Source organism: Ictalurus furcatus, chromosome 15, assembly GCF_023375685.1.
Source record: "Ictalurus furcatus strain D&B chromosome 15, Billie_1.0, whole genome shotgun sequence".
Classification (NCBI taxonomy): Eukaryota; Metazoa; Chordata; class Actinopteri; order Siluriformes; family Ictaluridae; genus Ictalurus; species Ictalurus furcatus.
Genome location: NC_071269.1, coordinates 12,910,227 through 12,926,128, shown reverse-complemented (window position 1 = coordinate 12,926,128; position 15,902 = coordinate 12,910,227). Strand labels below are relative to the sequence as shown.

Genomic DNA, 15,902 nt, shown 5'->3' with positions numbered 1-15,902 from the left:
AATTAATATTTATTTTTAAAAAATTCAGACCCCACCATTTTGAAGAGACAAAAATTCCACCCAAGACAAAGGCTTGATCTCATTCATCTGATTCATCAAATCATTACTTTACATTATTTACTTTGAATTTCCTTTAAAGATCAATTCCTTGTTATGTTTATTATTTTCAAATAAAAATTTTGTACAGTGTACTTAACTAATATTGGTACCCTTGGTAAATATGAGCAAAAAAGGCTGTGAAAAATTGTATTTATTGTTTAACTGTTTGATCTTTTGTTAAAAAAAAAATTAACAAATATACTCTGCTCTCATGGATATCAAACAATTGCAAACACAACACAGGTTTATGAAAAAAAAACTTTGTAAAATATAGGTGTGCAACAGTTATTGGCAGCCCTATGAATTCATATGAGAAAAATATATTTGAAGTATATTCCCATTGATACTTACAATTTTTTTTTTTTATCACACCTGGGTGACTAGGAACAGGAAATTGTTCAACCATGACTTCCTCTTTCACAGGGGTATAAATATGAGGTAACACATAGGCCACATTCCCTTAGTCATTTATAGCAATGGGTAAGACCAAGGAATATAGCTGTGATGTGCGGCAAAAGGTTGATGAGCTTCAAAAATGGGAAATGGCTATAAGAAAATAGCACAAGCATTGAAAATGCCCATTTCCACCATCAGGGCAATAATTAAGAAATTCCAACCAACTGGAAATATTATGAATCAACCTGGAATTTGATGTATGTCTATAATGTCTCAACACACTGTTAAGAGGATGGTCTGAGTGGCCAAAAAATCTCCAAGGATCACAGCTTGAGAATTGCAGTTAGTTGCGTCTGATCTGAAGTCACCTACATCACCACAAGTTGTTTCTTTCAAGAAAAAAAGCCTCTATCTTATCCAAAAACAAACTCAAGGATCTACAGTTTGCCAGACACTACTGGAACTTCAAATGGGATCGAGTTCTATGGACAAATGAAACCAAAATAGAACTTTTTGGCATTAAACATCAGAGGAGGTTTTGGTGCACACAGAGAGGTAGCCATATGGAAAAGTACCTCATACCCACAGTTAAATATGGTGGAGGCTCTTTAATGCTTTAGGACTGTTTTTCTGCCAGAGGACCTGGACATTTTGTTAGGATACATGGCATCATGGACATCAAATGTTAACAGATAATAAATGAAAACCTGACTGCCTCTGCCAGAAAGCTTAAAATGGGAAAAGGTTGGATCTTCCAGCAGGACAATGATCCAAAACATACATCAAAATCAACATAAAAATAGCTTACTGACCACAAAATCAAGGTCCTGCCATGGCCATCCCAGTCCCCTAACTTGAAACCTATAGAAAACCTGTTGGGTGAAGTGAAGAGGAGACTCCACCAGCGTGGACCTCAAAATATGAAGGATCTGGAGAGATTCTCTATGGAGAAATGGTCTCAGATCCCTTGCCATGTATTCTCCAACCTCATCAGGCATTATACAATAGGAGAAGACTCAGAGCTGTTATCTTGGCAAAGGGAGGTAGCACAAAGTATTGAGTAAAAGGGTGCCAATAATTGTTGCACACCTATATTTAACAAATATTTTTTTGGATAAACCTGTGTTTTGGTTGCAATGGTTTGATGTCAACGAGAGCAGAGTATTTTTGTGAATTTTTTTTTTTAACAAAAGATCAAAACAATAAAGACAATTTTTCACAGCCTTCTTTGCTCATATTTACCAAGGGTGCCAATATTAGTGGAGGGCACTGTATATTATGTTTTAACAGTGTATTGCTGTGTTAAGCAATGAAAAATACATTTTGTCATTTTAGTAGACAGGGTAAACCAACGGTTCTGTTGTGTCTAAAGTGTTTTTTTTTTTTTTTTTTTTTTTTTTTTTTTTTTTTTTTTTTTTATCACTGCTGGGTAAAATATTCTCTGGTTTAGTGACAAGAGATGTGTCCAAAAAGCTTCAAGTCTCACCTCCTCTAGCTCCTCCTCCCTTTGCCGATTAGGTTTGGTATAATCCAGAGGCCCCTCCCACTCCTCCTGCTTGTAGGCCTGTAAGTGTGGTGAGATGGCAGTGTTTCCATAGTGCCCGGATGATGAGGATGATGATGAGAGGGCAGGTGAGCGCATGCCTGGGCTTGTGCTCAGTGGGCCTCCCTCTTTCTTTATGGGCTTCTTCATACTTAAGTCTAGAGTGCCATTCTCATCCACTTCAATCTCCATGTTCTAAAACAAGGTTAAACAATAACCTTATGATAAAGTGTCCCTTGATAGAGCATAGTGTAGAGAAAAATAAAATAAATAATATTACACTTCATAAATTACTGTTCCTAATCCATACACTGTTCATTTGAAAGAATTCATGAATTATTTGCATCAGAACATATCATTGTACAGCACCATACAATGTGTTTTGAACTAAGTGTGTATGAACATTGCTGAGTGTTGGGGGTGACTGAGTGTTAAAGTGCAAGAAAGACAGCTGATCCCAAAGTGGCAGGGCTCTGATTAGAGGCAAGCCACTAGGCTTCTCAGCCCATTAATCTTCCCCTTTTATCCTCCTCCACTAAAAACATGGCAGTAAATCGAAAAAATTATGAAGTAGTGACTCTATTTAGGAGGCAGAACACTTAAAAAAAAAAGATATATACACTACAATATAAGATGGAGAGCTTCAGCATAAACTCCTCACGTGTGGAGGGAAAGAGAGATAAAGAGAGGAGCTAGCGGGGAAAGAGAGATAAAGAGAGGAGCTAGCGGATAAAGGGAATAGTACTTGAAGAGTCACATTAGTCTTTCTGACTATACAAAATCATTGAACAGCCTTCATCCTTTCATTAGACTAGTGGGAATAATAAACAGAAGAGCCAAGCACACCTGCTTCTGGGCTATCCACAGAAAACTTAATGCAATAACAGCAAAGCATGGCAAAAAAGAAGAGGAAGAGGAATTAATAAAATAAGAGGAGGAGAGGTGATGCAACTAGGCCTCAACAGTAGTTGGCCTAGGGAAGCATATCACTCCAGCTCATGATATATTTATGAAACTGTCTTATACTGAAGGCCCATTTTCCCATAGCCACACAATGTAACACATTCACACAACTTTGCACTTCTGCCCCATAGAAGTGAAATTGTGTATGAAAAGGACATACTCATTCAGTCTGAATGTCAATGTAGTACTGAGTTTTTGCTGCAGATTTGCAGTATTGACATTTATGTTGCTGCAGTAGGTTTTAAATCAATATGTGTGACCTGTACCTTATCCTGGTGTTTGGTGCTGAGGTTCTCGGGCTTTTCCCAGCACCGAGTAGACAGGTTTAGAATGGCTGTGGCAGCCATGTGTGCAGCCTCAGCATCATGGGAGTAATCATGGGCTCCACATGAGCTCTTTCCATAGTTGCTTTGCATGCTGGGACTAGGGGGAGAAGTCCTGGGGAATAGAGATTTGGCTGTGGAAAAACAGGGAAGAGAAATTAATGACATTTATTACCACAATCTCTATATTTTGGACAAGCTATCTCAGACTTGATACTTGCTTTTACTTACATTTTGAAACTTTGGGTGAGCTTTCAATGGTGTGCATCTGTGGGGCAAGCATACGCTTGCCGAACACCTGCACATCAAAGCTTGCATAATCAAAGGAGACTTTAGAGTACTTCTCCAGCTCTTTAGCGAGGTTAGCATGGGGTGTATTGGGAACCATGCTTGCTGCCCTATAGCTGCCACACTGTGGCATCTCGAGGTGCTTCACAAAACACATGGGTCTAGAGAGAGAGAGAGAGAGAGAGAGAAAGAGAGAGAGAGAGAGAGAGAGAGAGAGAGATAGCGAACAAGTATGATTAATGCAGGTAATAAAAAAACGTCTGGGTTACGCATGCCCCGAGAAGGGAACGAGACGCTGCGTTTAGCATATCACTATGGGAGCGCCTCAAGCGCGCAACCGGCATCTGAAGCTTGTGTAAAATCATGCCTATTTATAGGCCTACGATGATCAAGTGACGTGGCAATTAAACACGTCACGTGATATAAATATGGCACCTGTGAACCACGCCATCAGCCTCTATTATCTGAAGCGAAGACAGGCCTGCCCTGGTATGACAAAGCTATGCAATGTCTTGTTCCCTTCGCAGGGAACAGGGTTACGTGCGTAACCCAGACGTTCCCTTTCAAAGGGAACTTTGACATTGCGTTTAGCATAACACTATGGGAATGAGAATACCCACTCCTTCCTACCAAGGGTGCGGCCTGTTCAAAAAGACCCAAGCCCGAGGGCCACTGCAAGACACTTGAGCGGTGTAATGAATATCCAGGCTGTAATAAAGAATGTGTGTGGCGTAGAACACCCTGCAGCAGCACACACATCCTCTAAGATACCCCCTAGGACAAAGCCTTTGCAGAGGTGACCGCCCTAGTGGAATGAGCCCTTGTGCCCAGAGGTGTAACGAGACCGCGCGCCTCATAAGCAATAGAGATTGCTTCCACTATCCAATTAGAGATGCACTTCTTTGACACAGCATCACCTCTACTGTCGCCACCAAAGCAGACCAGCAGTTGCTCTGACTTATGCTACTGGCCAGAGCGGTGGGCATAAGTACAGAGAGCCCTTACTGGACACAGCAGATGCATTCTCTCTTGTTCCGGTGTGGGGAATGGGGGAGGGCAGAAAGCCTGCAACACCACAGGGTGGGCAGCCGATGTAGACACTTTAGGAATATAATCCGGCATAGGATACAGGAAGGCCTTGGCTAATCCAGGGGCAAAGCAGGAAGGGGCAACAAAGAGAGCTTGTAGATCTCCTACTCACTTGAGAGATGTCAGGGCCAGCAGAAGAGCTTTAGAATCAGAAGCTACCTTTAGAGCCTGACAGACCTTCCAGGACCACAGAAAGGTCCCAGAAAGGTATGCGTGGCCTGCAGATGGGCCTCAGCCGCCTGACACCACACATAAACCTCGAAATTAGAGGATGTTGCCCCACAGAGGCTCCATCAACAGGGGCATGGCTGGCCGAAATGGTGGCCACGTAAACAGTGATTGTAGAAGGAGCCCACCCAGCTGAGAAACATTCCTGTTAGAACTCCAGAACTGCAGCTAATGCGCAGTTCAGTGTGTCTACAGTGGATCCCTGCAGATGGGAATCTCCCAAGGAGTGCCATCTAGCAGGGATATTATCTCTGAGAACCATATTTGAGCTGGCCAATAAGGTGCTACTAGCAGCAGACATAGACTGTCTCTACAAACTCTCGCTAGAACTTGTGGGAGCAGAGTGATCGGGGGAAAAGTGTACAGATGTGACCTCGGCCACATGTGCACCATGGTGTCCAGCCCTAATTGTGCGGGAGGAATGAGGGCGAACCACAGCGGGCCATGTGTTGTCTCCTCAGAGGCGAACACATGCAGTCCCGCTTGGGCAAACCTCGCCATATGGACTCCACCACTTGTGGATGGAGCCACCGTTTCCTATTATATTTCTATGTGGAAATATGCACCTTTTAGATCTATCATCACAAACCAGTCCTCAAACTGAATCTGTGGATGATAAATTTGGGCGTCAGCATCTTGAACCTGTATGTCCGAAGAGTACAGTTCAGATCACGCAGATCTAAATTTGGCTGTATACTCCTCTATTTTTTGCGGACCAGGAAATAATGGCTGTAAAAACCTCTCTCCCTCAGGGAACGGGGTACATGTTCTATGGCCTCTTTGTCCGAGATGGATCTTACTTCCTGCGCTAACATTGGGCTCTGCCCTTGGGGGGCGGGGGGCGGTCTAGCTCTAAACCGGACCCGGTAACCCTTTTCTACAGTAGACAGAACCCATGGAGACACATTTGGCAATAGTTTTTGGTGACGTTAACTATTTCATATTCTATTGGAGGGAAAGCATCAGATTTTCGTTGCCTTGTGACAGCTCGCTGACCAGAGAATACTGAAAACTTGGGACGGCCTTGGCTAGGGGAGGCCCTACAGTAGCAGTGGGGGCTAACTGCCCTAACAACCTCATGTCCCCTGAAACATCCCTCAGGACTGCTCTTCTTTGCTTGCTTGGCCTTGATGATCATTCTCAGATCAGGCCTAGTAGCAGGCCGCGACTGTTGCCGCCTGGTTCCCCTGGTCTGCGGGGGTTGGCGGGCTGCCATACTCGCCTTCTGTGTCTCCCTCGCACTAGTACTGGTGAACTCGGCACAACAGGGAAGAAACTGGCTGAATGCCGCCATATGTTGAGCTCACTCAGCAGGTCCTCTTGGTAGGCCTGCAACACTGTCATTGTCTGCAGTGATCCACAAGCAAGACTACTACTGCATAGGCCTTGCCCACCAATGCCATGGTGGCCTTACATGGTGGCTTGGATGGCAAAGCCAGCCCCCCTAATTACCTGCCGTCGATGGAGAGAGGTAGCTTGCAAGTGCCTCCTCCACCTTCAGCATAGCTAAATAGCATTGCCGTTCAATCCCCACAATGGCCGAATAATCCAACATCGTGGAGTTATAAATATGGCTTATGCATGGTTTCCCCCCAGAAACCTGATATTTTGTCATGCACTTCTGGAAGAAAGTGGAGTTTTCTGCAGTGTGAGGGATTTACTTTCACTGGGGAGAAAAAGCTCATCCAGCCTTAGTAATGACTTCAAGCAGATCTTTATATGCAGCTCTCAGTTTTTAGCACATCCTTCTGGCTCCTTGGAGTCAGAGTGGAATTATTATAATTTTTGTGGCCCCCCCCCCTTTTAACGTTCCATAGCGGAAGGAGGAGTCATGACGCAAACTCCAAAATCCAGCGGAGAGGCGTACCCGGAAGACAGAGCAAGAGATAGATCCATAAGAGATCCCCCGGACCTGAGACGGCTAGCTGCCTCGGCAGCGGCCGGACCAGATCCGCAATACTCTGAAACCTAACTCGATTCGGCTTCCGAGAAGAGTGAGAGTCGCGTCCTAATGTAGGTATTACCATGCGCAGCTAAACACTTCACCCAGAAAGTGTGCACTATTCCCTGTGATGAAACAGGAGCAAACCGTAACACACTTCCTGAATTCTCTCACTCTAATTTTTCTCTCTTGCTCATTCCTTTTCTTCTTTTTTAAAGGGATAGAAAAGTCCAGAGATTTTGAGAAAAGATAGAGAGGAAATGAAGGATCTTTTTGTTTCTTTACACAAACAACCAACATGCAGTCTTTTGCTGAAGATAATAAGGCTGATGGCGCGGTTCACAGGTGCCATATTTATATCACGAGACGCGCTTAATTGCCACGCCACCTGATCATGGCAGGCCTATAAATAGGCATGATTTTACACAAACGTCAGATGTCGGTCGCGAGCGAGAGGCACTTCCATCATGCCTCTACTTATAGGCCTGCCATAATCAGGTGACGTGGCAATTAAGCGCGCCACATGATATATATGGCACCTGTGAACCATGCCGCCAGCCTTATTATCTTCAGCGAGACTGCATGTCTGTTGTTTGTGTGACAAAAGATGCTTCATTTCTACTCTATATTTTCTTAAAATCTCTAAACTTTTCTATTCCTTTTTAAAAAAAGAAAAGAAAAGAGAAAGAAAGAATGAGTGAGAAAGAATTCAGAAAGTGTGTTACGCCTTGCTCCTGTTTCGTCACAGGAGGAGACGGACACGCTTTCTGTGTAAATTGTTTGGGCGTGGAGCATGCGACGGCAGCCCTCAAGGGGTCTGTCTGTCAGCATTGTGAACATTTCACAATTAGGCAGTTCCACTCTCGGCTCGCTCTCTTCCCGCCCGAAGGGAGTTGGGTTTCAGAGCCTCGCGGATCTGGGGTTCTAAGGTCATGGGGTTCACGTATGGATTTGGAAGAGGAGCCGGAGACGAACGCTGCTCTATCTCTTGCTCTGTCTTCCGGGTCTGGCTCTCTGCCTGACTCTGGAGCTCGCGTCGCGACTCCTCTTTCCCCTATGGAAAGCCAAAACACCCTCGCTGACTCAGAGGAGTCGGTAGAGGGTGCCATTGTACCAAAAACCGACAGCAGCTCTCAAGCATATAAAGAGCTGCTTGAGGTGATTACTAGGGCAATTAAAAAGTTGAGTATAGACTGGCCCGGGGAAGAGGAAGTGGCTCGTAGCAGGCTGGATGAGTGCTTCCTCTCCAGTGAAAATAAATATAAATCTCCCTCACACCGTAGAAAACTCCCCTTTTTTCCAGAAGTGCATGATGAGATATCACGCTTATGGAGAAAACCATACACTAGCTGTGTTTATAACCCCGCGACATCTGATTACTCAGCCGTCATGGGGAGTGAGCAGCACGGATATTTAGCGATGCCGAAGGTGGAGGAGGTGCTTGCGAGCCACCTCTCTCCATCAATGGCAGGTAATTTAGGGAGGCCAACTTTACCTTCTAAGCCATGTAAGGCCACCTCGGCATTGGTGGGCAAAGCCTATGCAGCAGCGGGTCTTGCCTGTGGGTCACTGCATGCAATGACAGTGTTGCAGGCCTAACAAGCAGACCTGCTGAGTGAGCTCGATACTGGGGAGGGAATTGGGCCCGAGGCAGTGGCAGAGCTGGGCCCCGCCACAGATTTATCTCTCCGGGTGACCAAACGAACGGCCTGTCATATCGGCCGTTCAATGGGTAGCCTGATTATGGCGGAGAGGCACCTATGGCTCAACCTCTCAGTGATGGGGACAAAGATGAGGCCTCCTTGCTGGACACCCCTGTTAAACCTACCAGCCTGTTTGGTGGCGCGGTTAATGCCATCGCCGACAGGCTTAACGAGGCAAAACAGCAAACGGCGGTGTTCAGCCAGTTCCTTCCCTGTCGTGTCGAGTTTGCCCAGGCATCTATGAGCGGAGTCCGGGCCAGCGCTAGGGAGGCACAGAAGGGGAGTGTGGCGGCCCGCCTCCCCCCGCAGAGAGCCAGGGGACCGGGCGGCCACAGCCACAGCCTGCTAACAGGCCTGATCTAAGAATGATCATAAAAGCAAAGCAGGCAAGGAAGGCACGGTCCTGATGGGCCATGGAGGGATGTACCATGGGACATGAGGTTGTTAGGACAGATAGCCCCCAGTGCTACTGTAGGGCCTGCCCTGGCCAAGGCCATCTCATGTTTTCAGCCTTCTCTGGTCAGCGAGCTGTCACAGGGCGACGGAAATCTGATGCTTTCCCTCCAGCGGAATGTGGAAAAGTTAACATCACTAAAAGACCATCTGGCAGTGTGGAAACTACTGCCAAATGTGTCTCCATGGGTTCAGTCTATCATAGAAAAGGGTTACTGTGTCCAGTTCAGAGATTGACTCCCCCAGTTCAGAGGTGTGCTCACCACAGTTGTCAGCGCAGAGCAGAACCCAATGTTAGTGCAGGAAGTAAGTTCCCTTTTGGGCAAAGGGGCCATAGAACATGTACCCCGTTGCCTAAGGGAGGGGGGTTTTTACAGCTGTTATTTCCTGGTCTGCAAAAAAGATGCGAGTATGCGGCCAATTTTAGATCTGCGTCATCTGAACCATACTCTTCGGACATACAGGTTCAAGATGCTGATGCTCAAACTTATCGTGCCACAGATTCGGTTCGAAGACTGGTATAGATCTGAAAGATGCGTATTTCCACATAGGAATATCGCCCAGTCACAGGAAGCTCCTGAGGTTTGCGTTTGGAGACAATGCATACCAATTTCGGGTTCTTCCCTTCGGGCTAGCTTTATCCCCTCGCACCTTCACAAAGTGCATGGATGCTGCTCTGGCTCCCTTGTAACTCCAGGGCATCCGTGTACTAAACTACCTGGATGACTGGTTAATTCTAGCATGATCCAGGGAACTGGCGGTTCAACATCGAGATGTTGTTCTCGCCCACATGAGGAGCTTGGGGCTCAAGTTGAACCTCAAGAAAAATATGCTTTCTTCAGTGCAGAGGACACTGAAGGGTTATATGAGATTCTACTACGATGAGGGCATTTCTATCCCCAACATGCATAGGATCGATCCTATCAACTTTGAGCAAGATAAAGCTAGGTCTGGGCATCCCCTCCAGTCTCTATGAGAGACTGTTGGGCCTTATGGCAGCAGCAGCCAACGTCATACTGTTGGGCCTATTGCACATGAGACAATTCCTGTATCCTAGGCTGGATTATATTTCTAAGGTGCCTACATCGGCTGCCCACCCTGTGGTGTTGCAGGCTTTCTGCACTCCTCTATTCCTCACACCGGAACAAGAGAGGATGCACCTGCGGTGTCCAGTAAGGGCTCTCTGTACTTACGTCCACCGCTCCGGCCAGTGGCGTAAATTGGAGCAGCTGCTGGTCTGCTTTGGCGGCGACAGTAGAGGTGATGTTGTGTCAAAGCAGCGCATCTCTAATTGGATAGTGGAAGCAATCTCTATGGCTTACGAGGCGCGCGGTCTCACCATGCCTCTGGGCATAAGGGCTCAATCCACTAGGGCGGTTGCCTCCTCGAAGGCTTTGGCCAAAGGGGTATCCTTACAGGATGTGTGTGCTGCTGCAGGATGGTCTACACCACACACATTCATTCTTTATTACAGCCTGGATATTCATTACACCCTGGGCTCGAGTGTCTTGCAGTGACCCACGGACTTGGATCTTTTTGAACAGGCCGTACCCTTGGTATGAAGGAGTGGGTATTCTCATTCCCATAGTGTTATGCGAAACGCAACGTCGAAGTTCCCTTTGAAAGGGAACGTCTGGGTTACGGATATAACCCTGTTCCCTGAGAAGGGAATGACACGTTGCGTAGCTTTGTCATACCAGGGCAGGCCTGTGAATTGCGTCTTTGCTTCAGATAATAGAGGCTGGTGGCGTGGTTCACAGGTGCCATATATATATATCATGCTTAATTGCCACATCACCTGATCGTGGCAGGCCTATAAGTAGAGGTATGATTTTACACAAGCTTCAGATACAGGTCACGCGCGCAAGGGCACTCCCATACTGTTATGCTAAACGCAACGTCTCATTCCTTTCTCAGGGGACAGGGTTACATGCGTAACCCAGACGATTTCTACCTGAGGTACGTATTTAATAACAATGTTTTTTCTTTTTTTCTTTTTACATATTCAGGCATAATTTATTTTATTGTTTAGTTCTTGCACTTCTTTTCAGGCTAAATTCATAAAAACAGACAAAAGAGTAAAAGAGTAGTATTAAACAGTGTCTTATCACCTCTGGGCACATTTGCATTTGGTAGAGCATGGAATTCATAAGCTAGAATGGTCTTCCTGAAGACTAGTCCTGATCCCAAGTTATCATTTAGGAGCAACAAAAAAATTCTCTAAAATGATTTGGTCAGTGTGTGTGTGTGTGTGTGTGTGTGTGTGCATGTGTGCATGTGTGTGCATGTGTGTGTATGTGTGTGTTAGACACTGAAAGAATTCTGTATTGTGTCATTGTACTAATATGTACAGTGCCCTCCACTAATATTGGCACCATCTGTAAAAATGAGCAAAGAAGGCTGTGAAAATGTGTCTTTATTGTTTAACCTTTCAATCTTTTGTTAAAATAAATTCACAAAAATACTATGCTCTCATGGATATCAAACAATTGCAAACAAAACACAGGTTTATAAAACATATATTTGTTAAATATAGGTGTGCAACAGTTATTGGCACCATTTTAGTCAACACTTTTTGCTACCTCCATTTGCCAAGATGGAGTCTCTGAGACTTCTCTTATAATGCTTGATGAGGTTGGAGAATACATGGCAAGGGATGTGAGATCATTCCTCCATACAGAATCTCTCCAGATCCTTCAAATTCCAAGGTCCATGCTGGTGGACTGTTCTCTTCAGTTCGCCCCACAGGTTTTCTATGGGTTTCATGTCAATGGAGTGGGACGGCTATGGCCGGACCTTGATTTTGTGGTCAGTAAACCATTTTTGAGTTGATTTTGATGTACGTTTTGGATTATTCTCTGGCTGAAAAACAGCCCCAAAACATTAAAGAGACAACACCATATTTAACTGTGGGCATGAAGTACTTTTCCATATGGCTACCTCTCTGTGGGTGCCAAAACCAGCTTTATTATTTTTATTGCCAAAAAGCTCTATTTTGGCTTCATCTAACCACCAGAACCCAATCCCATTTGAAGTTCCAATAGTGTCTGGCAAACTGAAGATGCTTGAGCTTATTTTTGCATGAAACCCTTTCAAACACCTTGTGATGATGTAGGTGAATTCGGATTGTAGTATTGGAGACTTTCTGGAGACACAACTACTTTTGCAATTCTCCAGCTGTGATCTGGTCACTCGAACCATACCCTTTACAGGGTAGATAGATAGGTACACGTCCAAGTCCAGGTTGATTCATAACATTTCCACTTGACTGGAACTTCGTAATCATTGCCCTGATGGTGGAAATGGGCATTTTTAATGCTTTTGCTGTTTTCTTATAGCCACCTCCCACTTTGTGAAGCTCATCAACATTTTGCTGCACATCACAGCTATATTCCTTGGTCTTACCAATTGTTATGAATGACTAAGGGAATTTGGCCTATGTGTTACTTCATATTTATACCCATGTGAAACAAGAAGTCATTGTTGAACAATTTCCTGTTCTTAGTCACCCAGTTGTACTAAAAAATTGTAAAATATCAATGGGAATACACTTCAAATATACTTTTCTATGAATTAATAGGGTGCCAATAATTGTTGCACACCTATATTTAACAAAGATATATTTTTTTTATAAACCTGTGTTATGTTTGCAATTGTTTGATATTCATGAGAGGAGAGTATTTTTAAACAAAATATCAAAAAGTTAAACAATAAAGACAATTTTTCACAGCCTTCTTTACTCTTTACAATATTAGTGGAGGGCAAGGTATTTGGAACAGCATGTTTGTCTCAGGCTGTTATTGTATGTCCTTCTCTGTTTAGTCAAGATGGCATGCAGAGGATGAGACATGTTATCCAATACAGCCTTGAGTTTAAGCTAGTACATTTCCATTAGAGCAAGGTGACATATGCACATCTCTTTTGTGACCTCTCTGTCTCCTTCTAATGGGCTTCTGCACCACACTGATGCTCATTCAAATTATAACTGTACCACTAAGAGATGTCTCTGTTTATTGAGACAGGAATCGGTATTGCTTTCCGACAACAGACATCCTTCCTGGAGGAAAGTAATTATTTTTCTCATACTCCATGCCCTGTAAGTCCATTAATTAGCATATCTGCAGCATAATTAGTGCACCAATCCAGGGCAGGTGAATTTGGACCTTTGATTGACAGCTATGTATGTTAACCAACTGTGTTTATCTGGTTTTGTCTATCATGCTGTTACACTGACTCAGTGTAACATCTCTATGAATTTTATAGCATTATAACATTGTAAAATGTGTTCTATACACTGAAAGTATGTTATCTGCAACTTGGTTGTTGGGTATGTTGTATAAAATTCTTCTGTATTTTTTCTTATGAATGGAAAGAAACAGTGCTAAAACCTGAAAATCCTACCTGTCTGACTCACCCATGAAAAATAGGAATGAATGAAAGTGAAAAATGTAGCTAAAACCATGGACTGACCTGAGCACTCTCTCTGGGTTTTGGCTGCCTTTTGGCTGCTCTGTCATTGGCTGCAAAAGCTGCTGCTTGTCATGGCTCTTGGACAGCTTTTCAGCAGCGGCGATTGGACATCCAGATAAACTAAAAGCACATTAAGTGTCAGTGAGAGCATGGGAAAGGTATGTGAACATATGTGAGCATCTGTATGACTAATAGGAGGTGCAGTAGCATGACTAATGGGAGATGCTGTACCTGCGGTGTGTGTTGCGGTTACTGTTGACATGGCCTTGCCCAGTGCAGCCAGGCGTAGGACACTTCAGAACATTCTCATGCATCGCTAGGACTGCCCACACAAACAAAACACACAAAGAACCAAATCAAATACAAATACACTGTTAAAAAAACGGAAATTCACAAAGAAAAAACATTACAAATTGACACATTTATTGTTTTGCAAAGAAATTAAATTAATGGCAATTATCAATAACTCTTCAATTAAATCATTTAGTTGTAATTTTACAGTATTTGTTCTATCCATCTATCTATCTATCCATTTTCTATACCGCTTATCCTTCATGGTCATGGGGAACCTGGAGCCTAGGTATTGGACTGACTAAGGGAATTTGGCCTATGTGTTATCTCATATTTATACCCACGTGAAACAGGAAGTTATGGTTGAACAATTTCCTGTTCCTAGTCACCCAGATTTGCCTTGTCTATGCAAATTCACCTCAATTAAATTACTAATGAGCTGATAAAGATCCACACCAGTGATTTTTGATTCTCATTTACAAATGAGGCATACATGTTGACAGTAAACCTTATTTATATGTATTTTAGTCTGAGTTTCCTGCATGCACAGCTCTATGCATTTACTTACTTTGCTATTTTTATTGTAATTTATACTACTCTACTTGGCTGCATTAATAATTAGGTTAATGGATTGCCCTCTCAAGGATAGTATGTGTGAGTGCATCAGTGTGTGTGTGTGTGTGTGTGTGTGTGTGTGTGTGTGTGTGTGTGTGTGTGTGTATTTGTGTGTAAGTCTGACTCACTCTCTGGGGGGATCCTGTCTTTGTGAGGACAGCCAGACAAACTGCGGTGGTGAGGGTACAGTCCAGTCACATGACCTGTGCCATCACAGCCTGGGGTGGGGCATTTGACCTCTCTCTTCTCTGGCCTGGAACTTTCTGCAAAGGGGAGGTGAAACCTCCTGTCAGTCAAACTATGTCTCCTCACAGCAATCACAATATTAAGACATGCAGAAGTACAAATATTTAATTAGAAACACAGTACAGCAGTACTACATACAAAATTATGAGGGTAAGTCTGTAATCACTCACACCCCTTAACCTTATCTGAAGTCACTGGAGTGAATTTAGAATGATAATGATATCCAGTACATGTGGTGGCTGAGTATTTGTTTGCATTGTGGCTTTTTGGTTGATGGTCTGAAAATCATCCAAATCATTAAACTCACTTTACCATCGGGGAGGTTTATCTTGGGGAAGTACAGGGTGTGCAAATGAAGGTAAAGAAACAACGAAGTCAAGGCTGAATAAATGAGAGTCAAAAAGGAGGGGAGAGAGGGAGACATGAGGAATGAGGATTTCACTCATGCCCCAGTGGTTCCTTAATTGAAAGTTGAAATGCTAACAAGACCTGCAACTTCTAATTAAAACTGGACAGAGTATAAGCAGATAGGGATGTGTAGAACCTGACTGTGTGTGCTCAGTGACTGGAGTGATGTGAGGACTGGGCAGAGTGCCAACACACGACCACAAACAAACCAATAAAAGAACAAACAAATGCAAAACCAATCTAATTACAAGCACCCTCCCCGTCTCTCACTCTCTACTGCTTTAAGTGTTTTCTCCAGTAATCACATACTACAGCTTCAGTATATCTATGGAAGCAAATTCATTTGACCTGTTTACACTTTATAGTTATCCCATTAAAAGTCTACTGGCTCTGGTGGCAATTTTTCAGCTTATTTATTCAGGCTTAATCTTGTGTGCGTGTGTGTGTGTGTGTGTGTGTGGGTGTGTGTGTAATTTTGTGAGTCACTGTAAAGTGTAAAAACACTGTATGAAGTTCTGTAAAAGTGCATATAATGCGGTGACATCTGGATCTGTGGCTGTGGCTGTATAGTGCTCCAAATATCAGTATCTGTATTTTGATTTTAACTGAAAGAAGGCCTGGCCTAAACTGGATGTTAAAAAAAAAGTATACTACACTACTACACTACACTAAGGCCCAGCATAGTCAGCATGGTCTGTGAATTCTAGCTCTGACAGTTCCTCAACCTCAGCTTAAGGTCATAATTGGTTTCAACTAGCGATGTACCTGTTTCCACAGTTGTACCTGCTCACAATATTCTAGCAAATATTTCCCAAAATATAAATCATTAGCCTCATTTAAATCAC

The 15,902-nt window shown here is 43.8% G+C and overlaps 1 protein-coding gene across 1 annotated transcript in view; it reads right to left on the bottom strand.

Moving 5' to 3' along the window:
- myt1b (myelin transcription factor 1b) overlaps positions 1–15,902 on the bottom strand; it is a 111,498-nt gene that overhangs the window by 8,468 nt on the left and 87,128 nt on the right. The window contains exons 9-14 of the mRNA XM_053643656.1: positions 14,532–14,666; positions 13,729–13,819; positions 13,498–13,617; positions 3,556–3,773; positions 3,268–3,458; positions 1,982–2,233 (exon numbers count right to left, since the gene is read on the bottom strand). Coding sequence (XP_053499631.1) covers positions 1,982–2,233; positions 3,268–3,458; positions 3,556–3,773; positions 13,498–13,617; positions 13,729–13,819; positions 14,532–14,666 — 1,007 coding nt within the window. The remainder of the gene's footprint in view (positions 1–1,981; positions 2,234–3,267; positions 3,459–3,555; positions 3,774–13,497; positions 13,618–13,728; positions 13,820–14,531; positions 14,667–15,902) is intronic.